This window comes from Ruditapes philippinarum, unplaced genomic scaffold (assembly GCF_026571515.1).
Source record: "Ruditapes philippinarum isolate M1 unplaced genomic scaffold, ASM2657151v2 ctg5380_1_1_1_1, whole genome shotgun sequence".
NCBI classification, from domain to species: Eukaryota; Metazoa; Mollusca; class Bivalvia; order Venerida; family Veneridae; genus Ruditapes; species Ruditapes philippinarum.
In genome coordinates this window covers 79,871-107,819 of record NW_026852001.1, presented here as the reverse complement: position 1 = coordinate 107,819, position 27,949 = coordinate 79,871, and the positions used below count along the sequence as shown (strand labels likewise).

Genomic DNA, 27,949 nt, shown 5'->3' with positions numbered 1-27,949 from the left:
AACGTTACCGTAATAAATAGGATTTTGAAAATTAAAAAAATGATAACGGTAAAGAGCCCCCAAATGGATTATGGTCTCGTAACTGATACATTTTTATTATCATTAATACAAGTTTGGAAATGTTCTGGACATTATCTGACATGTAAATTGTAAATAAAAGAAAAATAGCTGACTAAGCATCTGATACAATTTAATAGACATTATCTATAACAAACTCTTCATAAATACCTAAAACAGAAGAAAAATTTATACTACATATAACAGGGTCAGTGTATAGAGATAGCACTTTGATGCGTAAGTTGAAGTCATCATTGAAATACCATAAACATCACCTCTAGACACGGCATCTATATTTATTGTTCAGGTATAAACTGTTTGCAGATTTTGTACATATTCTCCATTTCCTATTGACACATGACGGTAGCAACTACTGCACTTTAGAGATTCTATTATAGAAACAGGTTGCAAAATCCAAGATCACCATCACAATAAACATTAATCTATAGAAATTATGGCAGAGTTGCATTGTAACTCATTTCAGGAAATTCTATGTTGGATTTACAGCTCAGTACACATAAATAACAAAAATATACCTAATTTTACCACTTGGACAAGGATAAAAAGCAAAAGTGAGAAAACTAATCAAATTTAAACTAGGTACTGTTTTAGGATCCATAAATCAAAGTTTCGATAGTTTCCGTATTTATAATATCCATCACAAATTTACGCACATTATTTTCCGCATATATTTTATCAAATTTTCCAAATAATTTAATCTCGCAATAGTTACACCAGATTGGAATATAAAACCATTCCCTAACATACTTCAACATCAGAATAAAGGATGACTTATAATGACGGTACAACAGAAACATGTAAATTGTGTAAATCTAGTGCCTGTTGTTGACATCAAATTCCACTTCTCAGGATACCGACAGGATATGCTTACGAGGCTGGGGACAGTGCTGCAACACCTGGTAAAATTTTACCTAAAAATAAAAAGAACATATTTTTAATTTAATATATTTTCATTTATATCCATTTAGTCTTGTTATGTTTACATGTTTATTTTTCATCACACAAAATCAGTCATTAGAGAATTTCTTTTTTCTTAAATATAGCAACATTTTGAACTGTTAATTTTATAACTTTACTGGTGGATGAATACCTTTGGTGCCAATGGGTACAGTTACAAGCGGTCTGATTGGACCCATCAATCTTCCAAAAGCTCACTGAAAACCTTCCTTGACAAAGAGGGTCACTCTGCGGAAATTGCACAGTACTTATGAATGACTTACATCTCTCAATATGAAGAATAGACCTTATTTATTTAATAAATTCACATCAGCTGCATAGAAAAGTTAAAATATATTTTTTATTGGGTTTTACATTGCATCAACACAGTAGAGGTCATATGGAAACTTTCCAGCTTTACAGGTGGAAGAAGACCTCCGGTGCCCCTCCGTGAACCACTCGGCAATGGACGCCCCTAGTTACAATGTAAAAATGATATTGATAGCAAACCTTCCAAGAGTTCAAGACTAGCTCCGCCTCCTGTACTGACATGGCTGACTTTATCTTCTGTGTTATATTTAGCACAACATGTCGCTGTATCCCCACCACCTGTAATTAAATTATAACATAGTGTACAAATTGCTTTACTCCCTGTTGTTTTACCCGAACTGTCCTAAATTTGAATAATGGACCTGTCCTCCTTTGAAGTTGGAAAAGTCCATTGCAAGATTTAGGGATTTCATAAAGTCTTTCTTCAATTTATTTTTCTCTTACTTATCACATACCCTACTCGATTTGGGTAATGGACCTGACCAGCTTTGAATTTGGAACAGTCCAACATAAGATCAAAGAAGTTCAACTTTACCCTCCATGAGACAGAGCTTGGCAAACTGCAAAGATGTATGGTGGCTGATTTCTGCCATTTTGTGTCTTTGCCCCTCAAAAGTCGAAGGAGAAGACACGATAATATGCTCACTGAACCAACACGAAGACACAATATATTTCAGGCGAAATAATGATATTTTAATAGGGGAAGACACAAGATATTCTTTTTGATGGGTAGAAATCTTAGTTTAGTACAGATTACAAAATTTTAATAGATTTCTTAATGGACAGCATCCCTCATCACAATCAGTATCCTAATGCATAAAATTTGGATAGTGAATGACTGAAAGCCATCAACTTAAACTCTGTTACCTTGGAAACATCCCTCAAGGTTTCTATACATTTTAAACTAGAAGATGTGAACATGATGATGATAGCAAAGATATAATGTTAACAAAAATAAATTTGCAAAATGTTTAGTTCAGAAAGCTCATACATGCAGAATTCATATCAATCATCCATTTCAATAGATGTTATCCGGAACTTGGCAAATGTCGATTTATCCAAGTTAATCCCCCAGTACAAACACCATGTTACCTTTGTAACTTCATGGTGCACTCACAATAGATTAGTCAACCAGTTGTGCTAAACTTTAAAAGTTTGTTTGTACCCTTGGATCAACTGGGAAAAACTCAAAATATTCTTAATCAGTCTATCGAGTTAGAAAGTTGTTGGTAAAAACATTGACATGCACTACAGAGATATAAAACTGCAAGAATCTCTAAATTGTGATAATATGAACTGGTAAACATTGTGATCCCTTACCAATGATGGTAGTTGCACCATTTTGTGTAGCTTGTACAACTGCATCCATCAAAGCAATGGTTCCTTTAGCAAAGTTTGGGAACTCAAACACACCTGGAGGTCTGAAATAGCGAGCAACAAATTCCATCAATTTCATAACATACACACACAAGAATTATTGATGTTTATTTAGTAAAGCAAAATGCTTCATTTCTATATCTGTTTAAATATGTGAAAAGTACCTGAATTTTGAAAATTTAACCTTTAAGGTCAAGGCCATTAAGAGGTCAAGGTCAAATATATAAATAAAGCTCTTGTCTTGAGGTATATTGTGTCATAGTCAGAAAGATCAATGATATTATGGCCAACAGCATCCAGAGAGATAAGCAGTGAACAAGAATACAAAATTTCTCAATCAATGCCGGAGCATGCATCTCTAGACCACAGCCTAGAAAAGTTCTATTTATCAATAGTGTCATAAACAGCTTAATTATTCTAATTAATCAATTGTCTTGATTATTTCTCCAAAGGTTCCCCAATTTAAAATATAGCTACTTGCTCGCAAAAAGAATGCATGGGGGAAAAACATTCTGAAAACTAGCTCATAATGTAATTTGGCCACTGCAGGATTTTTAATCACTATAGAAAAGGTTCAATGCAGTAATGCATAATGGCTAAAGTCATAGACATCCCCAAATCAAAAGTTTTTAGCACAATGGATATAGGCATAATCTTGTATTCTAATAAAAAATAATGCCTATGTCTTTAAGTTATGTTTAGCAAAATGAAATAAACCTGACTAAATAATATGAAACTATATTCTTAAATCACATACCCATTCCAGACTATTGTCTTTGCTGTTGTTACGGCAGCTGTAAATAACTTGATAGATTCTGGTCCAATGTCAAGACCCTGTAAATTATAGGATAAAAAGGTCTTTTAATATGTACTTAACTTTACTTGATCATGATGCAACCAATTCAGCCATTTTAGTATATCCTTTTACAGCAACAAAATAATATACCGTCATTCAGAAGAAACAAAATATATGTAAATGTCAACAAAAAAAACTCCTGAAAACCCTAAGTCGATCATTTTTTTTGTTGGTTTATAAAAAAAAAGAAAGTGCTGATATGAGATTTAAAAACCTGAACTTCAGAGTACCTTAAAACATTTACCACAAAATTGTTCAATTTGAGATTACAGTGCAGTGAGAACAAAAGGTCTCAAAAGCAATAGTTTATACTGCACAAGTCATTCAGAATATGGTAACATTCAAGATTTTACTGGTAAAGGAATAAACAATTTGCCCCTCCATGCACAATTTCAGACAAAAGCAGTTAAGTCTTCAATAATCCAGAAGGATAGCTTCCTCACAGGAAAAATCAAAATGTCCTGGTGGGATTTTAACCCATAGATGTGAGAGGCAAGAGATTGAAAGTCATACTTTAACAAGATATGTTTGTAAAACATGTATGCCCCCTATCAGCAGCCAATTAGTCATGTGATAAGGTTATTATGCATTACTTCTGACCCAGTGATCAAACAATTAATAAGGGTTATCAAGTATCTACTGGTCATGACCTTAACCTTTGACCCCTTGACCCAAAACTCAATAGGGGTCATCTGCTGGTCACGACCAATCATACAAAGTTTGAAGTTCCTAGGCCTAAGCATTTTTAGTTAATTGATTGGAAACCGTTTTAACATACAAGGTCAATGTGACCTTGACCTTTGACCCCTTGACCCCAAAATCAATAGGTCATCTGCTGGTCATGACCAATCACCATACCATGTTTGAAGTTCCTAGGCCAAAGTGTTCTTAAGTTATTGATTTGAAAGCATTTTTACCTACAAGGTCAATGTGACCTTGCCCTTTGACCCCTTAACCCCAATATCAATAGGGGTCATCTACTGGTCATGACCAATCATCATACCAAGTTTGAAGTTCCTAGGCCTAAGGGTTCTTTAGTTATTGATCGGAAACCGTTTTTACCTAAGAGGTCAATGTGACCTTGACCTTTGACCCCTTGACCCCAAAATCAATAGGGGTCATCTACTGATCATGACCAATCACCATATCAAGTTTGAAGTCCCTAGGCCTAAGGGTTCTTTCATTATTGATCGGAAACTGTTTTTACCTACAAAGTCAATGTGACCTTGACCTTTTACCCCTTAACCCCAAAATCAATAGGGGTCATCTGCTGGTCATGACCAATCACCATACCAAGTTTGAAGTTCCTAGGCCTACGGGTTCTGTTGTTATTGATCGGAAATCGTTTTTACCTACAAGGTCAATGTGACCTTGATCTTTGACCCCTTAACCCCAAAATCAATAGGGGTCATCTGCTGGTCATGACCAATCACCATACCAAGTTTGAAGTTCCTAGGCCTAAGGGTTCTTTTGTTATTGATCAGAAACCGTTTTTTACCAAGAGGTCAATGTGACCTTGACCTTTGACCCCTTGACCCTAAAATCAATAGGGGTCATCTACTGATCATGACCAATCACCATACCAAGTTTGAAGTTCCTAGGCCTTAAAGTTCTTTAGTTATTGATCGGAAACCGTTATTGCTTACAAGGTCAATGTGACCTTGACCTTTGACCCCTTGACTCCAAATTCAATAGGGGTCATCTACTGATCATGACCAATCACCATACCAAGTTTGAAGTTCCTAGGCCTTAAAGTTCTTTAGTTATTGTTCGGAAACCATTTTTGCTTACAAGGTCAATGTGACCTTGACCTTTGACCCATTGACCCCAAAATCAATAGGGATCATCTACTGATCATGACCAATCACCATATCAAGTTTGAAGTTCCTAGGCCTTAAGGTTCTTAAGTTATTGATCAGAAACCGTTTTTGCTTACAAGGTCAATGTGACCTTGACCTTTGACCCCTTGACCCCAAAATCAATAGGGGTCATCTACTGGTCATGACCAATAACCATACCAAGTTTGAAGTTCCTAGGCCTTAAGGTTCTTTAGTTATTGATCGGAAACCGTTTTTGCTTACAAGGTCAATGTGACCTTGACCTTTGACCCCTTGACCCCAAAATCAATAGGGGTCATCTACTGGTCATGACCAATCACCATACCAAGTTTGAAGTTCCTAGGCCTAAGGGTTCTTTAGTTATCACTCGGAAACCATTTGGTCTAAGGACCGACGGACCGACGGACCGACAAGTGCAAAGCAATATACCCCCTTTTCTTCGAAATGGGGGCATAATCACTAAGCCACTGCCGTCCCATGTAACCTGTATAATACAGTATACATTATGATTTAACAATTACAGAACCACATTCATAAAGTATTCCTAGATACAAATAACTTACCATTGAATTATCAGGAATACCAGACGCCACAGTAGCACTGCCGACAGTTGCGTCTTCAGCAAACTTATCTCCAGTCACTACATCCACTGGAAGATAAATCTTGACACCTTTTTTCTCGGCTTTTTCCATAAGTTTATTTACAATTTTAGCCCCCTCCTCGTCATATAAAGAATTCCCGATCTGAAATTAAAATAACAGATCTTCATTGTGTTTAATGTAGATGTATTTCATATATGCAAATCTTTTAACTCTATAAAGAAGTCATGAATTTACTTTTTCTAGAAAATCAAACAAGTGAGAAGTAGTCATGTTAGCACCATTATTTCATTTGTGTGGTGCCTGGTACCATTCTTACATAAGTTTAATGCCTGGCACCATTTGAACATTAGAGCTTGGTACAACAATTAGGTAAGCTTGGTGCCTGAATATACCCTTATGGTTTGTGTGATGTTTGGTACCATTCTTATATTATTTTGCCATCCCGTAACATTTTTACATAAATTTGATGCCTGGAACCATTCTTATATTAGTTTGCTGCCTGGTACCAATGGAACATTAGTGTGCTGCCTGGAACAATTTCTTACCTTCATGCCATTCAAGACTTTAAGGAAAGTGAATGCCATTCCTCCACCAATAATCATGTCTGTAACTTTATCTAGCAAGTTCTCAATTAACTGTATCTTATCAGCCACCTTAGCTCTGTAAACATAAAATATCACGTTACAATAAAGGTGGTCACTGGTTTGTCATTGTTTAAAGTGGGTTGCTCTACAATGGACACATTTTCCATTTAGATGAAGGAATAATGATAAGTTTTTAAATATTGATGCAATCAATTATATAGTGGAATGGTCTAAAATTGGCATAATTTCCATACATAATTCAAATATTAATGAAAACGTTATAAATAAATCACTTGGATATTCTAACGAAATAATTATGGAAAGCAAATTGTTGATACAGTTCTAAAGTGATTAATGAACATACATGAGTTATAATATTTTGACTAATATCAATCTCAAATTTTTTCAGATGTTTGTCAAATACTAACCTCGGTTAGCATTTATTTAATTTTCAAACAAATTTTGGCTAAAAACCGACTAAACCCACTTAAGTGGATAAACATGACACCACTCGTAAAATTATTCAACATGAAAGCAATGTAATAAAAGGCAAACTTGTCACACAAACAGTTCTTACCCTCCAAGTATGGCAAGGAATGGTTTATTTGGGTTGTCTAAAGCTTTTGAGAAATATGTTAATTCTTTCTTCAATAGATATCCTGAAGCCCGCTGGGGTAGCTGGCATCCGACCATTGAACTGAAAAAATATCAAAATACAAAATGTTGGGCTTGTCTAAATACTTTTGACACGTGCTGGTATACGTAAAGAACAGACTTTAAAAATCTTCAAGTTGTTTAACTTATGCTAATGTTCACTGAAACAAATTATTGAAACAGGAAACCTAGTTTCATTACCTTTTTCTATTCTTTGCAAGATTCAAACATTATGTTTTGTCACTTCAGATTCAATTCTTACAATGCTTGAGTTTTACAAAAAAATAAACTTGTTCAGAACTGTCAATTGTTAAAGTGAGGCATTTTTGTTATAAAAGTGCCAAAAATAAGCTGCCAGGTCTGACATCATTCTGCTTATATAAGCAAATCATTATTGCTGGCTAGCATTCCAAACATCACAGTATTTTCTCTCTCTCTTTAAACAGGACTAACATTGGGAGCAGTGCCTAACATGTAAATTTTCATTTTTTTCCAAAATATTGTGAATAATTCACAGTATCAATAAATCCTGTGGGTATAAACCTTGTGGGTTTAAAGCCGTTGCTTTGGTGAGCAAGAATCTTTAACTCATAGCTTAGAACTGGTTGGTTCTAGGAACAAATTCGAGAGTGTTTCAATAAACTTATAGCTTCCAACACATTCAAACTAATATAAATTAGTATTAACTAAACCTCATGTTACACTAAAAATTTTTAACAAGAACTGTCGGTAGGACAGCAATGCTCGACTATTCTAAGTGCTTGATAGTAAAAAAAAATGCTTGATACAGTTACCGCCTCCTGTTTACAGGTTGGGGTAATGATGGTGAACAAGTGTGCAAAGTTTCAAAGCCATATGTCAATGAACTTTGAAAATATTTGAGGTATTACAAAAACTTTAACGTAAATTCTAAGTCGAAAAAGGGGCATAATTCTGTCAAAATGATTGATAGAGTTACCTCCTCCTGTCTACAAGTTGGGGTCATGATGGTGAACAAGTGTGCAAAGTATTAAAGCCATATGTCAATGGACTTTGAAAATATTTGAACTATTACAAAAACTTTAACATAAGTGGTTACGCCGACGCAGACACTCAGGTGACTGCAATAGCTCTACTTATTCTTATCGAATAGTCGAGCTAAAAATACAATTATTATATGTAATATACAAGTATAAACATTGATTACCTATGAGCTCTGTGAGCAGTGCCGAATGCATCATTGACATAAACATCTCCTAATTTTGACAAAGATGCTCGGAACTTTTCAACATCAGCGGCAGAAGCTTTTACCTATAAAATGAACAATTTACGTTTGATTTGATGTTTCAATAGCAAGACCAATTGATAGCACAGGAAAAAAGCTACATTTATGATCTTCACACTGTTTCAATTTTAGTGACAAATAAACATTTAAATTAAATGATGAAGTTGATAATTTGAAAATCTAAATGGTGCCAGGGTAGTAATGAGAGTTTAATTTTAGACACCTTTTCTATGAATTCGTACATGAAACTTATCTTAGTGTCCACCTCACACAAAAAGTCTATTTTTTTGGGAAAACACTGCTGTTTTAGAAAAAGTTGTCAACATATTTAAATACAACCTATACTTGATAAATAACCGTAACCAGTCTTAAAAGTTTCCCCTTCTGCGACCCTTGGCAGTTTGGATAGGGTAGGCAGAAAACTTTTTACCATTGAAATTTTTTTTTATTGAACATAATTACAAATGTATTATGGATTTCAAAAAGCGTGTGAATATTTAGCATTTGTTTAAAGAACCAAGGTTTGTATAATAAACAGATACAAGATGTGATTCTCAAAGACGGAATACATGTACTTCTAATGTTAAGCAGGAAAAAATTATTTAATTTTTTTGCAATTAGCACAGATTTTTGTGGGTAGGTAGTTGGATTGGGAAACAAAACAAAATTTTACTGAAACCTGTATGTACAGGAACAAACACTGAAGGGAATACCTTGTATGTCAAGAAGATGGAAATATTTCAAAGTAATGTACACATATACATTTATACATGTACCTTCTCTCCTTTAACATCAACACCTTTGCCTTCTTCCTCTCTGTGAAAACGTAGATTCTCTAACAGAATCACGGAACCAGGTGCGGGGCTAGCACAGGCTGCTTCCACTTCAGGCCCAACACAGTCAGATAAAAATGTCACGTTCCTGTATAATACAAGAAATAAGATAAACTTCAATATTTCCCAGTAATAATCCCTTAATGAATATAACCTTTTTTCTTTATTTTTGTTTGTCTGAGTTTAACAAAATTGACACATTACTGGTCATACTGCGCAGAACACTATAATAAGTAGGCCTAAAATGGGTTGAAACAAGTGAGTTACTTAAATCTTAGAATGTAAGTTTACTTCCTTTAAGTAATCAATCACAGTTTTGGATTGAACTCAGGCAAAAAGTTTTCTCAGAGAATTCAATACGATAAAATCTATCAAGAGCTGGCATTTAGCTCATATCAACCAATTAAGGTTATAATGAAACTTCCAGCTTAACTGGTGGAAGAGGAAGACCTCAGTTGCCATTCTGTGCATTATTTCAGGCACAAAGAGGTTAACAAAAAGTACTGTAAAGTTAAATAGATTTCTCCCAGAATTCTAAGGTCCTAGTGGTATTCAAACAAACAGTTCCTAGTGGGATTCAAACCAGCAAGGAGGTAAGTAGTGATTCACCCTGAGTTTCCTTTACCAGTCAACTACAGAACTCCTTCACATTAAAATACATGTAAGTGTATTAATTCTGATAAAGTGAAGATAGATAAAGACTGATAAAGTTCAGTTCTTTCAGTGACATTATGCTCATTTTTTCATTGTCAAGTTGACCTGACTATATTGCTAAAGATTGACTTTTATTTTAAATGGTGAATAACCAACAGCTGATACTGGAAAATGTTTTATAGCTAAGGCGATTGAAAAAGGAATTATGGCAGAATGTAAACCTATTTTGACTGTCGCTTGTTCACTCAGTATATGCCATTGGATGTGCATAATGTCACTTGAAGCACCTGATATGCAATCTCTGTATGAAGTCATTAAAAGAAGATGTATATTTGTTATACCTTCCAAGCTTGGCATCAAGTTGTGGTTTGACAGGTGCCATTGTGTATTTATCCTGTCTTCGTCCATCTGGTCTGCCTAAATGACTCATCAATACCACTGATTTTGCTCCCTGATCCAGTGCATACTTAATAGTTGGCAAAGCTGCATCAATTCTGAAATAAAACAAAGTTTAACAATATACATGTATGTTAACATAATTTTCCTTTTCCCTCCAATTACAGGATTTTGCAACATATTAAATGGCCATGTATATATAAACGGGTTGTTAACAATTATATAACCATCACCTAGTTGTTCAGGTAATATAACATTGCAACTGTTTATACTAAGCAATGTAACTGTTTGGTTAGCTCAATTTAGGTACATGTATAGTGTTAGACTGTGTATCCAGTGGCCTGGGTTTGATTTCCAGACAATGCAAGTCACTTTTGTTGTGATTGATCATAAAATCCTTTCTACTATCATTAGCAATGTACCTTTGCTCTGGCATCATGTACAGAAGTTGAAAAGTTCCTTGTGAAAGTGAAGGCCCCTAGTACTGATTAACTGCTTGACAGCCTTCCTAAGAATGACACAGTGGCTGAAATGTGCTATAGTGAATTTAAAATGGCTTACTGCCATGATTCAAAGGGTAAAATATCACCACAAAGTTGCTAGCATTTCTTTATTTTGTAAGTGCTAAATTCTTGTCGTGGCATTTTTTTAGAAATGTTCCCTAAAAATTACATAGAATGGTTATGTCAAGAATGAAAGATGAACAAGCCCATATAAGATATTTAGCATGGTAAGGGTAAACAGGCATCGAAAAATATTTTCAAAGTCACTTGTCCTGCAGGACGAGTAGCTTCTAAATCAAATGTGTAGGCAACATTTTTCTACACGTCCTGCATCAAGTTCTCTTAAATTCTATTCCTTAATACAAGCAGACAAGTGGAATTTTCGATCTCTGGTAAAACTATAATTTACCTTTGTGTATTAGTAATCTTCCCATCTTTCAGAGGTACATTGAAATCAACTCTGTAAACATAAAAATGATAAATATATATGTAATAAATCAAAGAAAATTGTATATTTATACTTCATTAAAATTCATTAAAAAAAGACAGTCACAACGCAACGGTATATTATATTTCTAAAATTATACGCACTTACATGTAACATACAGAAGTTGTGATAGAAAAACTCTTTTTTCAAATAATTAACCGACTTGAAAATAAATATAACTTTACAGGTAAATGAAATATTACAAGTTACCAGTGGATTCTTAATCAGATCTTGAGACTTAAGTAGGACAGTCTCACAAATTAATTTTTCAAAATGTTGAGATAAATCATAAAGAAACTGTTAATGGAAACTGAAAAATGCCTTCTAAGCTGATTACACAGTAGAGGAACCATGACCTTTGACCTACAACAAAGGCATGGTTACTACATGTATATACAAGAGCTGTCGGTAGGACAGCACGCTCGACTATTCTAAGTGCTTGATAGTAAAAGAGCCTTGATAATGTTAAATTTTTTAAGTTCACAAAAGGGCTAATTTTTTTTATAAATTCATGCTATAGGCCTTAGACAGAGTCTAATTATACAGTATTGGCTTGACTATTCGGAAGGTAATGTCACAAGGGTGTTTTATTGAGTATAACAATACTAATTATCTATGAATACATAAATTTGACAGAAAAGGTACAAAGGCTTGTTATTAAGATGTTTTATCAAGTAAATCACTGCTTTATTATTATGAACGCATAAAATTGTCCCAAAAAAGGCACAAACCCTTCAGTAGTTATTGAGATAACAGCTTACAAGCAAAACTTTACCATGAATTTCTAAGTTGAAAAAGGGGAGAAAAATCAGCCTAAATGCAAGATAGAATTATGGATCTTTGTCAGTGACCTACAATTATGACCCTAAATGCATATGTGAAGTTTTAAATAAATATCTTTAATAGTTATTGAGATATGTAAAACTTGCATGTAAACATTAACCAAGAGACTAAGTAGAAAAGGGGATATGAATCAGCCTTAATGCAAGATAGAGTTATGGAACTTGGTCAGTGACATACAATTATGACCCTCCACTTATGATCCTAAGTGCATGTGTAAAGTTTCAAGTGAATATCTTTGAAGACCTTTAACCTTTAACCAAAATTTCTAAGTTTCAAAGGGGCAAATACATGTAATTCTGCAAATATTGCAGGCAGAGTTATGCAATTTTGCAAACTGATGTACCTTGTTACTATAAAAAAGTATTTTAAATTTCAACTGAATATCTCAAGCAATAATTGAGATATATGACTTTATAAAAAAACTTTAACCAAAATTTCTAAGTTCCAAGGGGGCATAATTCTGTCAATATTGTAGACAGAGTTATCCAACTTGTCAATCTGATGTACCTTGTTACTATAAATAAGTATTGTAAGTTTCAACTGAATATCTCAAGCAAAAATTGAGATATTTGACTTTAGAAAAAACTTTAACCAAAATTTCTAAGTTAAAAAGGGGCATAATTCTGTCAATATTGTAGGCAGAGTTATCCAACTTGTCAATCTGATGTACCTTATTACTATAAATAAGTATTGTAAGTTTCAATTGAGTATCTCAAGTAATAATTGAGATATTTGACTTTACAAAAAACTTTAACCAACGCAGACGGGGACGCTGATCCCTGCCCTGATTTTTGGGTATAAATTACACGGCATATTTGCAAAAGGGGGAGGAAAAAACTTGATGTAAATTCAATTTTGTTGAAAACTGCATGATTTTAAAGAATTTTTCTTGGGGAAGCAGCCCTATAACGGCCCCTGCTATAGAAGTAAACAAAAACACAGCGTTTTTTTTCTCTACTTTGGGAATGGTGCCGGTACCAGACTGATTGGGAAAAAATGCGTTATTTTGACTAAAATTGGGATTTTTTATAATTCATTTTTTCAGCTACAAATGAGATTAGACATCATGAATAAAGATAGCTAACAGCTTCTACTGTCTAGATAGAACTATTGAGTGGTGATTTATATGAATATGTTGGATTTAAATGATTTTAGAAAAATCACTTTGCCTTGTGGGCATTTTGAACAGTCATTTTGGGAATTTTCCATTGGAAATTGGGAATTTTAATGTCTATTTTCTATTGGGAATGGTACCGTTTTAGGGTAGTAGTTATATAAAAAAAAAAAACACTGAAACATCTGCAAATGCATCTCCAATTTAAAGGTGAACATTATATGGGAGAATAAAAAGATTTTACAAGAACAAACGTCTTCAACATATTTTGTTCAAGTGTCTATTCATCAAAATTCTTGGATTTAATCAGGTCTAGAAAAGTCCTATATTTACACACTACCTATAAAAACACACACTATCTGTAAAATTATAGATAATACCATCTATATAACAACAGATGTGTTCTAACAAAATCATGTTTATCTCGTGTGAAATACATCTACCCTGAACTTAAGAATGTATCAAATGCCTGAATTTTCGAAGGCAGCATTTGAAGACCACCAAACTTGCTATGTTGCTTACTCAAAGTGGATTGACAAGTTTTATATATGAAAATGTACACAAATTTCTTAGAACGCATAATTCACACGAGAAAAACATGATTTTGTGTGAACACATCCATATTTTTATAGATGGTATTTTCTATAATTTTATAGATAGTGTGCATTTTTTATAGCTAACGTGTAAATCTAGGACTTTTCTAGACCTGTTTAAACTTTATGTTTAATTGTTTAAGTGATTAGTGAATTAGTCTGTTTATTGGATATCTTTTCTTTTTATTAAAATCAAGGTGTCAAAATAGAGGGTGAAGGATTCAGAGTTTTTTTCTGCAATTCAGCAAATGATAATGGTAAGGTTAACTTATGTACTGTGCTTCTTATCCCCTATATTTCATGGAGGTTCAAGGCTTACTTAGGGGTTACTTAGCCTGTGCATTAAAGGTGAAGGTCGCCAAATAACGAAGGTCAACACAATAATTACTGCATAATCGCGCTTTGTCAATGGTATTTAACAACACGCATACCTGATAAGAACTCTTTTGTCTTTTAAATCCAGCTGATCAACGGCTAACTTGTTCAGTTCCATATTTGCTGTATTAAAATTATTAAAACTACAGAAATAACCTGCCGGTTACCCAATGTTTTTCTTGCTGAAGAGTACTCAAGTTCTGGATTTTCGCCGTCTGGTACCGTATTATAACGTAATATTTTTGTAGGTCAAAGGAATCTAAGTATTTTTCTTCCCCAAGCAGCACATCATGGCTATCTAATTTCAATCTTAGTGACATTATTTGTTTAATGTATTTTTTTCCGGTAAGCCATCCAAGACAAATAACGACTGTAATTAAAGCCGGATAAATGACTTGATACCTATATGAAAAGGTTCATCGATGTGCTTCACAATGAAAATTGTATTGTCAAAATCATTTAATCCATTACAAAATGTTTTGACCAGGAAAGACTTTCAATGTTTACATTCGCATTATATATAAACTTAAATTTTACTTATGTTAAGTGTGTAATAGGATGGGTATTTACGGTAATCTAAGTTAACATATAATTATGAGTTACTATCTTTCATACTTATTGCATGGTATGTATGTCAACCAATCAAATTGCTGCAGTGAATACTGAATTGTATAAATAAGCTGACTTTTGCAATTTTAGCTAGGTTAGGTACTGTACCTTCTCTGGTCAGTACTACAAGGCTTAGCCTTGAAACATTAAACTGGACTTAGTCCTTAATACAAACGTTTACGTTTATTGTAATCGACCACATATAAATATATCATAAATACAATCTTAATTAAATAAAAGAAGAGTTATTCTTGATGTAAAACTAAGTATCATTTGATAAGTATAATTATTAAATTTGTTAGGGCTATTCATATAATAAAAGCATTGATTGAAATTGTATTTACTAGTAATCGTTGTTTAGTCCATCATCTTTATATAGAGACACTTATATAAGTCTACTGAGCCCTGAGAAATTACTCCAGTTATAATTTGTGATCGTTTGGTCTCCGTGTAAAGCATTGATTCTCATTAGAACTTGACCACTAATACAAGTGTATCTATACTTTCAAATTTCTTTACTGCCACAGAATTTGTTCCACGAACAAGGACATATTTAAATAAATTATCATGAATTAATATGTATATGTACAAATCTTTTTTCATTTTTTCGTATTTTGCCCGAGGGAGGGAAAAATATTGACGCAATAGGTTTTTAATTAACATCAGTTTTGTATAGATCAACAAAGCAATGTAACATGCCAATTATGTAAATTCTGAGCATTGTAGTTTCACACAATAAGACTTAAATGTGTTTCCCTATAAAAGTCTATATATATCAACTGACCTCCGGGCGCCGCAAATATTGACTCAAGGGACATGATCAATTCCAGTTTCATGGAGGCCCAAAATACAATGCTTCATGCCAAATATTTAAGTTTTGGATAGTGTAGTTTCACACAATCAAACATTATGTGTTTTCCTGATCATGTCACCAACGGTATGGCCACGGGACTCTGTTAATATATGATTTATTAATATCAGTATTGTTACATGTTATATGTAGTTTCACACAATATGACATAAATGTCTTTCCTACATAGTCTATACAAATCAACTTCCCCAGTGGAGGAACCAATATTGTTCCAAGGGGCATTATTAATACCAGTTTTGTAGAGGATCACAAAGCAATGATTCATGTCTTATGTCTAATCAATGTACAAATGTAGTTTGACACAATCAAACTTAAATGTGTTTTCCAGTATAAGTATTTATCAAATAAATGAACCCCCGTGACGGGTCCAATTTTGAACCAAGGAACAATGTCATGACAATTATCGGGTTTATAGAGGTCCAGAAAGCAATGCTGTACGCAAACTATTCAAGCTTTAGACAATGTAGTTTAACACTTGATGCATATTTCTTTTGTAAAGGTTTACTGTGTAATTCTTCATGTTAAATACATTTGTATATAAGTTTTTGCAATTTTGAAATTTAAACATAACGAAAATCATTATTCCAAGTAGTTTCAATTTCCTTCCATCGGTTCAAAAGATACAGAACTGACACGAAATTGCTAACAGACAGCGGGACGGATGGACAGCCAGGTGCATAACAATAAACTCCGATTTAATTTTTTCTTATTTTTGTTTGGGGGGGGGGGCGTATAAAAAGACGATAATATCAAGAAGAAGATTGACAACATGTTACATTCAAGTTTTACACATAAACATATTTTGTCATGGTCATTAAGGGTAGTAAGCAAACAAACTAAATTCAAATGTTTAATTTATTGATATCAAGCAATACACTTGCTTACTGCATTTGTATATACATGAATATGAAACACCTTTATACTGTTTTACATGCAGTAGAATACTTTTACACGTGTAGAGCAGTAAAAGTTGTTCAGTAACGTTTTATTTTAAGCAAATGTATGTATTAAAGAATCAGTACCAGCGATCATAAGGTAGACATTATGTATTATAATAATAAAAAAAGAATCCCAAAAGAAAGCCTAGCATGGCAAAATTAATGAAAATGTTGCAGGCTCGATTTGATTCAGCCTGTTCATTGACAGTACTGGAAAGTTCAAACTACTGTCTATGCCCCGCTAGTACCGGCTTCAAATCAGTACCATTCAAATTAAGCAAGGTAACATAAGGTAGCCATTAAAATTATAAAATGATCAGTAGCATTCAAATGACGCAGGTGAACATAAGGAATCCACGGTATTTATAAATGAATCAGAAACATTCAAATAACACAGGCGAATATAAGGTGTGAGTATATTTAAATAAATAAATGAATAAATAAATAAATAAATAAATAAATAAATAAATAAATAAATAGGCGTTAATGTTAACTTCCTTTCTGTACATCAAGTTCACCAACCATCACATATCACATACAATATAAAATACTGGCGGTTGTTAAAATATGTACATTTGTGTTTTTAATATTTCGTTCTGCATGCCGTCATTGTAACAGATTTTTTTTTATTATTTTAATCCATAAATAGTTTCAATGTAAGTCAATTCCTGTTTAAGAAAAAGCTTTGTGAAGATATGTAATTCAAGAAGATTCTTCTCTTGTATTTTCATTGTGTGTTTTAGAAGAATGTTCCTTTGTTCGTCTTGCCTTTGGTACTGGTTTAATTGTGTCTATTTTTGACACAAAATCTTCGTTAATTCTCGTTACATCAGCTTCTTCTCTTCTAGACAATTCAGTTTCGTTGGAGGAATTAGAATCATTAACAATGTAGTCAGTATTATCATTATCATTTGTATGTTTTGTCTGTACTTTCTGTTCTTTTTGTTTTGAGTCATTTGCTTGTGCTACACCTTTGTTCAAAAGCGGTCCACCATCGTGGAGAAGTAAAGCGGGCCAAACAAGGAACTCTACAGTGTCACCTGTTCTTGTGTATGGGCTAAAATAGTTCTCATCGAATTTATTATTGTCTTCACAATATTTAAATGTTAAAGGTGGTTCGTGTATACACATTAACCAGCATGTTTCTGTTGTGATTCGAACATAATTTCGCAATTTGACTGTTTCCTCCTCTTTAGGTACAAATATTTCCAAAGTCTGAAAATAAATATCGTTAAAAGTTGATCAGTTTCATGACATATTAAATAAAATTTAAAGTTAATGCAGCACGTTTTTGAAGCATTTAATTATCATTAAATGAGTCCACTTCCTGGACAAACCAGTTCCGAAAACGTTTAAAGAAACATACTGTTGGCCGAGAATTAACGGCTTTGTGGTTTACAGACAGTATGTCGACGCCACATAAAATTTGATAGATATTATAATTTTAAACCTCGCTGTATATTCAAAAGGTATGAAACGTAAATATGACTGGGTATTTCAAATTTGAGTTTCAAAAAGAAATTAAAAAATGTTAACTTTTAAATGAATGATTGTTTACACTACCGTCAAAAGATAAGGCATTGTTGCTTTGAAATTTCTTTTACGTTCTGTTCTCAATAGCTTCATTGCCGCAGTTAACTCTTTGTTCAACTGAAATAAATATGAACTTCAAAAACATAATAATTATAAGAATAATAATAATAATACAAGAGTGTTTAATCGTATATATACCGTTAAAAATGTTGTTTTTTGCAATAAAAACAAAACAAAGGACAATTTATTATCAATATTACAAGAGAGAAAGAAAATTATTCTCGTGTAATAAACAGAAATGAATACTAGAGATGAAATTCAAGTTGGAAAATGAAATTACTAGTGATTGCATATGTTTTTTAAAATATTTATTTGTTAGAAGAACTGAGCATATGAACATATACATTCGTGTTGTATTGTCATTCTGTCTGTGGCAATTTCATCATAAACATAAAATTTACAACCTCTTCCGAAAAACTTACACTTTAGAATATGTTTCTTTTAATAGCTCATAAAAAGTTACCTCCGAATGTCCAGTACATGCTAATATTTTCGTTCCAATATCACGTATTTCTTCTTCAGCTTTTCTTTTGCATTCTCCAAATATGATCTGAAATCCAATAATTAAAAATAAGTAGGCATACTGTAAGTTCACGACATATAATACGGTGAAAGATAATCTGACATGATGTGAATAGTATTTTCATGAGAGATTTTGTAAAGTGCATCACCTCTCACACTCCATGTAATCGCTTGAGCACAGTGTTAAGAATCAGTTATCTCGTCTGACTATAAAAATGTAATGATGAAATATAAAAGTTTCGAACAGATGTTAGATGCTTTGTTTAAAACCCTCTTTTGACTATATGTTTCAACTGTCAAGAGAACTTTTCTGTATTGTTTGTATTTATGTCAAATGTATATAACAAAAAAGGCAGAGAAATTAAAATGTATGTACCACAATTACCTTCAGTATCTCAAGTAGAACGTTTATAGCTTCTATATCACTTCTACGACCACCTTCAGTTAGTTCCTCGTAAGCATCACTCCACTCATTGCTGTACAGCTCGGACAACTTTTCTCCTACTTTGATAGCTCTATTTTCATCACTAAGGTCTGTTATATTTGGGTTATTGTCTGTCAGTCTGTCAGACGCCACCTTGCTCAATCTGAAGTGACCATTAATGCATGGTATTCAACAAAATGACGAAGCTATTCTGCTGGTGTTTCTGACATTTTAATTCAGCACCTTACTAAACTAAATTTTCATGTAAAATACATATTTTTAAAAGTAATAAGTATGTGATACAGAACTGATATTTTTCTGTTTGTGTATTTTTTTTAATTTGGTTACAGGAAATCATAAATGGTAAACATTTTTCACCTTATTTTTACTATTTTGCAATCCAGATAGTGAACCTCTAGTTGCCATATTTACCTCAGTTTTAAGTCATCTGCCTCTTGTTTAAGAGTTTGCATTTCATCAAAGTGTTGCATTTTCAGTCCTGTGATTTCAGACCTTTGTAAAAATCAAGTTGAAGAAATTTTAATTCACGGCATGTCAAATTTGAGGTGCCAACCTCTAAGACTCAGTTAAAAAACTCGATTTACTACAAATGGAAAATACACATGTTGGAAGGTAAATCAATATTCTATTTATATACGAGTTTAAATCAATGTATCGAGAAATATGCAATTAACTTAAACCGAAGTTTATTATAAATATTACATATATTTAAATAGTTAAAGATACATAAACACTGTTAGGAAATGCATGTATACATGAAAGTAAAGAAAAATACTTAAAGATCATAAATGTATCGATATAGATGACATCAAACCTATATGAGAACGAAACTGACAAAATAGGGAAATTAAAAAAGCCCTAAAGAACCCCTAAACGACTACATTGAATATGTTTCATGCTCGGTTTGATTGAGCCTGTTCAGAAACGGTACTGTAAAGTCCAAAGTGTTGTATTGTACTAACCGTAGTGAACTGATCTCTTCTTCTAGTTCTTTTATACGGAGTTTCTGTTCATTTGGTTTACGTTTCTTTGGGTTACGTTTGCTGGTCTGTCTGTGAGTGCAATATATAATGATTAAATGGATTATTTAGGATAAAATTTAATTAATTTTTCTACTCTATAACTTGAAAAGGTTTTTCTCCTGGCCATTGGTAAAAATCAAGCCTCTTCCTTGTTGTTTTAAGGCATCTATACTTAATCATTAAAAACAAAACGTTCCACAAAAACTTACCAAACCATGATACGTGTGTTTAATTCTATACTCTGATAAAATCCGCAATATTCAACCAAACATAAGGCAAAAGTTTGTGCAAGATCGTATTTTCAAAATGAACGTACTGATTGTGTGATTGCTCATCGTCAATAGGTGGTAGAAATCCTTGTCTCTGTTGATGAGGCTGAAAAAAGTGCATAAAGTATAAAATCTACTACGAAATACTCGATACCATTAAAAAATAAATTGCGAACTAGGAAACGACACAAATCATGATAAAATCTTGATTTCGTGAATAGACATGATAAATATATGACAAAATGTCTTATTTACCACTTACCCACAATCGGTCATATTCGTTGTTATCGTCGTCTTCACGAAAATGAACATGCTGTTTAATATTTGATGTTCCCGCGCCTGTAGGAATACCATGTTTCATACCAGATATACATGGTCTTGGTTGCTGGTCATCAATAGGCCTCGTTTCATTGTCTTTAACAGCTTTATTAGACGGTTTACATGATGCAACTACTCCCATTTTTGTACAATACTTTTAAATAATCTTCCAATATTATCACCGATCTTTCTTACTATTTCTGTTTACACTGTTTAATACATATCTCGTCGTATAATTGTATTACCTAACGATATTATTTTTATTAAGTCACTTATATTAAACAGATAAGTAAAGATATTTTTTTCAATCTATCTAGTTCACGTTTAATCCTACTGTTAACTTGTCTTGATAACTATTAATATGTGTTATGTCTTTACGATTTGTAGTTGTATGGTTTCAGACCAGGAAGTTAATTTATTGTCAGAGTTTTGAACGACATTCAAGCCAAGTCATTTGAATTTAAATGGGATTTATATTGAATCGATATTGCTTAAAGTCCAATATACCTGTAAAACCATTTATAGATTTAACAATACACTTATTGTTTTGGCAAAACACATGGTTTACAATCGAGCAAGCGGTAAATATAAATAAAACGTCTATAAACCGTTTAACCTCCTTGCTTCAAAGAATTGGCCATACAACTGTAATTTAAGGTTTTATTCAAATATCTAAACAAATAAGAAATCATCTGAAAGAAAACTGTGGATAAACAAATGTGAAAAGTAATCTGTTTTGTACATGCCAAAGTTACAAATTTTATATACGATATACCCAAACTTCATTCAACAAAATGCTAACATTTATCTAAGATTCACTTTTCGAAATCGTGTTTTTCTTAAATGCCTTTAGGTATAGAATATATATATATGTTATCATTGATAATGTGTAGTTTCTAGAGAAGAGTAAAGGTGTAATTGAACCTGTAAAATTTGTCAAGAGCAATGAAAGCAAAACTAAAAAGATAAAAATTGTAGACGCGATGTGATCGAGAGCTTTCGTGAGTGATAAATGTAAGGTACTAGTATTACATCTTTCCTGCTAATAGCGGATTAATGCAGTATTCAATCCCCCGACACTAAATGTTTTGCCATCAATGATCCCGGAGGAACAGAAAAATATAATAAAACGGAGAACCTTATAACCACAACGTAAGATGAAAAGAGTATTACCCACGATGACTAAATTCGTTACTTTATAATAAAAAGCATTTAAGGGGTATGTTTTATCTGAGACAAAATCTTTTGAACAGAATACTAGTTTTTATTAACACTTCTTATTCAAATCAATCATAAATACAACTATATTCAAATCAATCATAAATATAAATAAATCTCGATAAAGATCGGGTCTACCATAAGTAGAATATATGCACAAGTTTTGTGATTTGAGTTTGATTATAAGAGGCATATATCAAGTAATTTTTCTCAAAACGTTCTCAATTTTCTTTAACATTGTGTTGAGGGATGCATTATTTTCAAATAACTTTATCTGATAATGTAATTAAAACAAAATAAAAAAAATAAAAAAGGAAAGATCCCTCGATGGAAATGAAATCAATACTAGAAGAGATTCGCAGAGTTTGATCAGGTCTGTTAATATAATAGGATATGTTTTACATGTATATTCAAATAACCTGTTTAAATTGACTTTTTATTTCTCCTTTTACTAGCAAAATATATGTTTGCTTATATAATCTACGTATTTCAAGGATGTCAAACAGTTGATATTCACATAACATTTACCTTGATCACGACAAACATTCTACTATCAAGTAATAATAAATATAAATGCATGTTAAGTTTTACGCAAGGACAGTTTTCAAACTCATGGAGTCTGACAAATCACTGTACAGTAACTTGTTATTTTATACTGTCACTGAACTGTCATTAAATCTACAGTTCCGAATTTAATTTTTTAAGCAAGGCATGTCAATTGTTCCATTTTAGGAAAGTGAAAATCAAATTGTAATATTTGATTAGTACAACGCATTCCAAAATCATAATATGAATGCATTCTGTTAATATAAAGATGAATGTTATGATTGTGCTTCTTCAGTTTACTGTACTGTTGTTCCCAGGAAAATCTAAGGTACAACTCTTGTGAGTGTATTTATGTCTAATTCCTGAATATCTTTAGATAAAACTCTTATGAGAGTATCTGTGCCTGACTCCTGATAATCAGTATTTAAAGTTGTCAAAGTATTGTTTTCTAGCTCCAATGTATGTGCCTTTTCGTTATTGTTCGTTGCAGAAGGACTTATGCTCGCCAAATTCCTTTTCTTCTTATTTTTTCCTTGTGCTATACCTTTCTGAACGACTGGTCCATCATTGCAAAGGAGCAACGCAGGCCAAACAGGGAACGCTACGCGTTTACCGCGTTCAGTGTATGCACTGAAAAACTTTCCGTCGAACTTTTTTCCTTTCTTGGTTGTATAAAGAACCATTGGAGGGTCCTGAATACACATTAACCAGCAAATTATTGTAGCTGCTTCCACATATATATTCAATTTTCCCAATATTCTTTCTTTCGAAGGAGCAATTGCTTGAATTATCTAAAACAGAAAGATATATTCTCCATTCATATCTTATATTCTTAATTATTTAGCAGAACGGTATGTTGAAAATGATATCGTTTTAATTGTATGTAATTGTACTATATTGAATTTGACCATCAAATAATATAGACAAAGAAAATGTTTCTGTTTTTTTTTTTAAGAAAGTTACATAAGGAGAATATAAACAAACCGTTTTAGTACTTGGAACTGTATTTCTAAACATTCTTTTTCGTTCATCTTTGTACACTTTCAGGGACATGGCCAGCATCGGGTGAATCTGAACAAATAATGCAAAGTCTACATTGACGACTAACATTTGAATATTACGTAATTCGGACATTGGTAAAGAAAAAAATATTTTTGTTACATATGAGATGATAAATCTTAAAACCTTAGTCTTTGAGGTTTTAGTTGCGTCAACAATTAAAAATGTTACCAGAATAAAATAAAGAAAAACGAAACCCTAGAGAAAGTCCAAAACGTTACAGGCTCGAAGTTCATGGACGGTACTGAAAAGTGCAAGCTACAGTCCACGCCCCCAATCAAGCAATTAAGCATAATTCAACCTTTTAACACGGTAATGGTGAGATTTTAAATTTAGAAAACAACCTATGACACACGTCTGTGCCGTACATGGAAAACGGTGTATGGTCCTCAAATAAAAGAATACGTGTGCCCTATACTGGAAAAGTGTAAAGCATGCACCGTCAGACTCCTACGGCTGGTTTCTCAATTTTAATATTTAAATACTAAAATAATTCTAGAAGTTGTCTTCAAAAAAATTAAGATTTGCTTATGCATATGTAAAACAAACCAATTTCTATGTGGACATATTCTCACCAAAGTGATTTCTTTTTGGTTGCTATGTTTCCTTAATAAATATGAACGAGCATATACTGTGAAGTAAGCTTGTCTTTCTTTGATTGCTTGAACTGACACATTATTTATAAATTGTAAAATAATATTATTTATATACATTTTATTTTTCATCATATCTTAATTAAACATGATCTTTAATGTTCCTACTTGTTCAGAAAATTCTGAATTCTGGAAAATTCCAAACTTTTTGGCTACTCCCACAGGTGTTCCGTTTTAAGAAGTTACACTGTATACTTTTATATAAATATTATCCTTTTTAATATGAAAAAGTTTGGATTTGAGAAAATAAATGATCAATTAACAAGCTATAACAGACATTAATTTGATTATAAGAACAATTTGTAATATATAATGAGAAAAAGAAATTCTGGTTTGTTTTTGACTCGTTTCTATTACCTCTTCGTTACCGGTGAACTCAAGAATAGCTTCTTCCAGTTTGTTAGAATGTCCTTCTGCTGTTTCCTTGCATTTGTCAAATATCTTCTGGAAATCAGCAATTATGTTCGGATTACAAATCAAATTATCTATATAAGAAATTATCTGACAAACCATAAACAAATACAATTTTAGTTTGCTGACTGTTTTTAAAAGAAGATGGTAAGCTTGAAACAGCTTGAAGGTTTGTGTACTCCTGACAATATTATGTTAAGTCAACGTAGTCATGTCATGTGTTGTTTCAATTTATTATTTGGTGTACTCTAGTTATAAGATTACATTATCTTATGACTGAACTATTCATCTTGCTGTTATAAGTTAAACATCTAAATTTTCATTCTTGAATTGAAAATGATTGTAATTTGATTTTGAAGAAGCATGCTGATTTGTTTGAAAGTTAAGAAAATGTTATAATACATTATACAGATTTTCTTATAAACAGAGAAAGTTCCCGATTCAGCCGCTTAAATTTCACAAACATTACATATAACCTGGTAAAATATGCAAAAATTACATAAAACTACATATTTTCCTTTGTAATGTACATGTATCAACTGATGAAGCTAATAAAGCGAAACATGTCTATTTAATTATTTAATATTATGTTGGTTTTTAATCTAATTATTCTAGTTCATGTGTATGAATTTTGATTTATTATTTCAATTTGAAACTTATTCTTTATATAACTAATGTAACAAACTTCATGTTTTTATTACCATGTTGTATTAAACATTTATTAACTTACTTTAATTGTATCAAAAAGGTATTTAATTGCTTCAACCTCCTCCATTTTGGAAACTTCAGTCAGTTCCTCAAATGCATCACTCCACTCATTGTTGTACAATTCAATAAACTTCTCTCCCACCTTGATGGCTCTATTATCGTCGCTAAGATCAGTGATATTCGGATTATTGTCAGTAAGCCTATCAGAAGCCAATTTACTAAGTCTGGAGGTAAATAAAAACGTAGGAACATCATTTTAGCACATACAAGTACAGTCGTTAGTAAGGTTTATCAAACAATTTAGAATTATCTAAGTGAGACCCTTAGTGAGAGGAAACAAAGTGTAAAGCATAAATATTTTAAAGTGCGCAATGAAATCGATGTGTTTTACATAGGTCTACTAAAAATATAGAAGTTATTTCCCTTTAACCATTTAGCAAACACATACATGTTGAATAAGCCGTGTTTAATACCTTGTTTTAAGATCATCAATTTCCTTTTTATGTTGCATAAGTTCTTCTTTGTGACCTTCCAGTTTTGATATCAGCTCTCTTCTTTCACTTTTCAGGTTGTCATTGTCCAACCTTAACAAATATATATTATTACAATAAGTAATATCGGTTTTGATTTTTTAGTCATATATAATGTTGTTTGAAATGAGGCATACATAACAAGAGAAACGGAACACATAATATTTGCATGATGCTTGACATATAAAGTGGTTATTAGTTGCCCTACACGTGCTAACACGTAAATCTATTTATTAACGTTTTAACTCAATTATTTGATATTTATACTCACGTCAACATCTTATTTTCAGTGTGAAGATTTTTGGTTTCTTGAGATTCATTTTTTTTCCGAATGTCATCCTTATATAACATACTTATGTTACCAACCTTTTCATTGTGATAACTAGAAATTGAAAACAAACATATACATGAAGTGTACTTAAGTTTTATAACTAAATAAAAGATATATAAATCTATCTCAGTCTTTAACAATACACGTTGTATTAGAGAAATATAGCTAGAAAAAACAACAGGATATTAGAAATAATCAGTATTCATATGTGATTCTTTCAAACAAACAAATCAAACCTTTAGTCTAATAGTAGTGATTAAATCCCACGAAAATACTTGCTCAGCGTTGAAAGATTATTTGTTTTATGTAAAGGAAATAATAAGGGTTTAAACATAGATAATATTTACCTCTTTTCTAAGTCATTCTCGTTACAAATATGCTGTTGAAGACTTCTATTTACCTCTCTCTGAAACAATTTATACAAATCAGATTTATCTATGAAATTTATGATAACGCAGATAATGCATAACAATGCATTAACTCAGAAATCAAAGATATTTCTTACCGAGCCGCTAAAGCTGTGATGAGGGCTTCTGTCTTCGACCCAATTGTTTCTTTTAGTTGTTTGTGTCGAATCTTTGTTATGTTGTGGGGATCCCGGACTGCATTTTCTTCGCTTAGAACTACTCGAATTTCCCATAGCACGTTACTAAAAGGTCGTATTGTATTTGGTGTACATCCTGCAAAAAGAAAGAGTGATATCAAAAAAAGTCATACTACCTTTTCAGTTTTACCATTCCTAGGTCAGTCCATATATGTTTCTACTTTCATTTTCAAGAAGCGAAGTTAGGAATTAGTCACCAATCGATGCTAAATGCAAATAGGAATTCAATATGTACAAAAAAATAAAAGAAATATAGTATATAAACTTACCTTTAAGTAAACTGATAAATATTTATTCCTATTTAACAACGCGGATGTAAATTACACTTGTTACTACGAACAACTTTAAACTATTTAAATTCAAGTGTATATTATAGATTTTCTACCTGAACGAATAATGAAGAAACCAATTTTTTACTTTAAGTTATAACCTAGTTTATAAGATGATATCTACAAGCAAGTTATCTATATTTACAGTCGTGACGTAAAGGGAAGTACCATGAATGTTTATGAATCAAATGCTATACCTATAAAATGGGGGAAAAGTGGTCACCTTTAAACATAAAAAATGTAGACTATTTATCTAACATAAAAATACTTAGAAGTATAATTATTTCATGTAAGGTCTAAAATGATATATTTCAATATTCAATCAATTGTCTTTGCTTTATACAGGAAGTATTTATTAAATGATTTATCAATCATTCTGATTTGTTCTGCAACATGTATCAGACCAATCGTAAAACATCGGCTGTTCCCGTATACTTTCGATATCAGGCCTCGTACACACAATTTATAGTTTCAAGGAAGTATTTAACGTTCTCCTACACATCAGCAATATTTGTTAAGTACTGATATAGAAGGGGAAATTGACTGTTATCAATTTAAAAAAAAATATATATATTTACTTTTTCTGAAAATTGAATACGCATTATCGTCTGCAAGAAAGATAAAAACGTAATATTTGGATTACTACGTAGGCAAAG

General features: G+C 32.3%; 3 protein-coding genes across 3 annotated transcripts; all 3 read right to left on the bottom strand.

The window, feature by feature from the left end:
- Nucleotides 1-173: 173 nt before the first annotated feature.
- On the bottom strand, nt 174-14,514 carry LOC132746042 (probable phosphoglycerate kinase). The gene is made up of 12 exons (XM_060735102.1): nt 14,374-14,514; nt 11,315-11,365; nt 10,348-10,500; nt 9,296-9,440; nt 8,442-8,545; nt 7,179-7,298; nt 6,563-6,677; nt 5,979-6,158; nt 3,479-3,555; nt 2,665-2,765; nt 1,525-1,623; nt 174-989 (listed from the first exon to the last, which is right to left on the bottom strand). Exons 1-12 carry the CDS (start codon nt 14,433-14,435, stop codon nt 946-948), a joined length of 1,251 nt encoding a protein of 416 aa, XP_060591085.1. The 5' UTR covers nt 14,436-14,514; the 3' UTR covers nt 174-945.
- Nucleotides 14,515-16,646: 2,132 nt separating this feature from the next.
- LOC132745966 (uncharacterized) lies at nt 16,647-21,292 on the bottom strand. The gene is made up of 8 exons (XM_060735003.1): nt 20,849-21,292; nt 20,634-20,692; nt 20,258-20,347; nt 19,707-19,787; nt 19,236-19,437; nt 18,792-18,878; nt 18,299-18,385; nt 16,647-17,950 (listed from the first exon to the last, which is right to left on the bottom strand). Exons 1-8 carry the CDS (start codon nt 21,044-21,046, stop codon nt 17,438-17,440), a joined length of 1,317 nt encoding a protein of 438 aa, XP_060590986.1. The 5' UTR covers nt 21,047-21,292; the 3' UTR covers nt 16,647-17,437.
- A 296-nt stretch (nt 21,293-21,588) lies between these two features.
- Nucleotides 21,589-27,411, bottom strand: LOC132746034 (uncharacterized). Its single transcript, XM_060735090.1, has 9 exons — nt 27,234-27,411; nt 26,866-27,040; nt 26,708-26,766; nt 26,301-26,411; nt 25,973-26,083; nt 25,522-25,723; nt 24,738-24,824; nt 23,653-23,739; nt 21,589-23,459 (listed from the first exon to the last, which is right to left on the bottom strand). Exons 2-9 carry the CDS (start codon nt 26,998-27,000, stop codon nt 22,992-22,994), a joined length of 1,260 nt encoding a protein of 419 aa, XP_060591073.1. The 5' UTR covers nt 27,001-27,040; nt 27,234-27,411; the 3' UTR covers nt 21,589-22,991.
- Nucleotides 27,412-27,949: the final 538 nt, after the last annotated feature.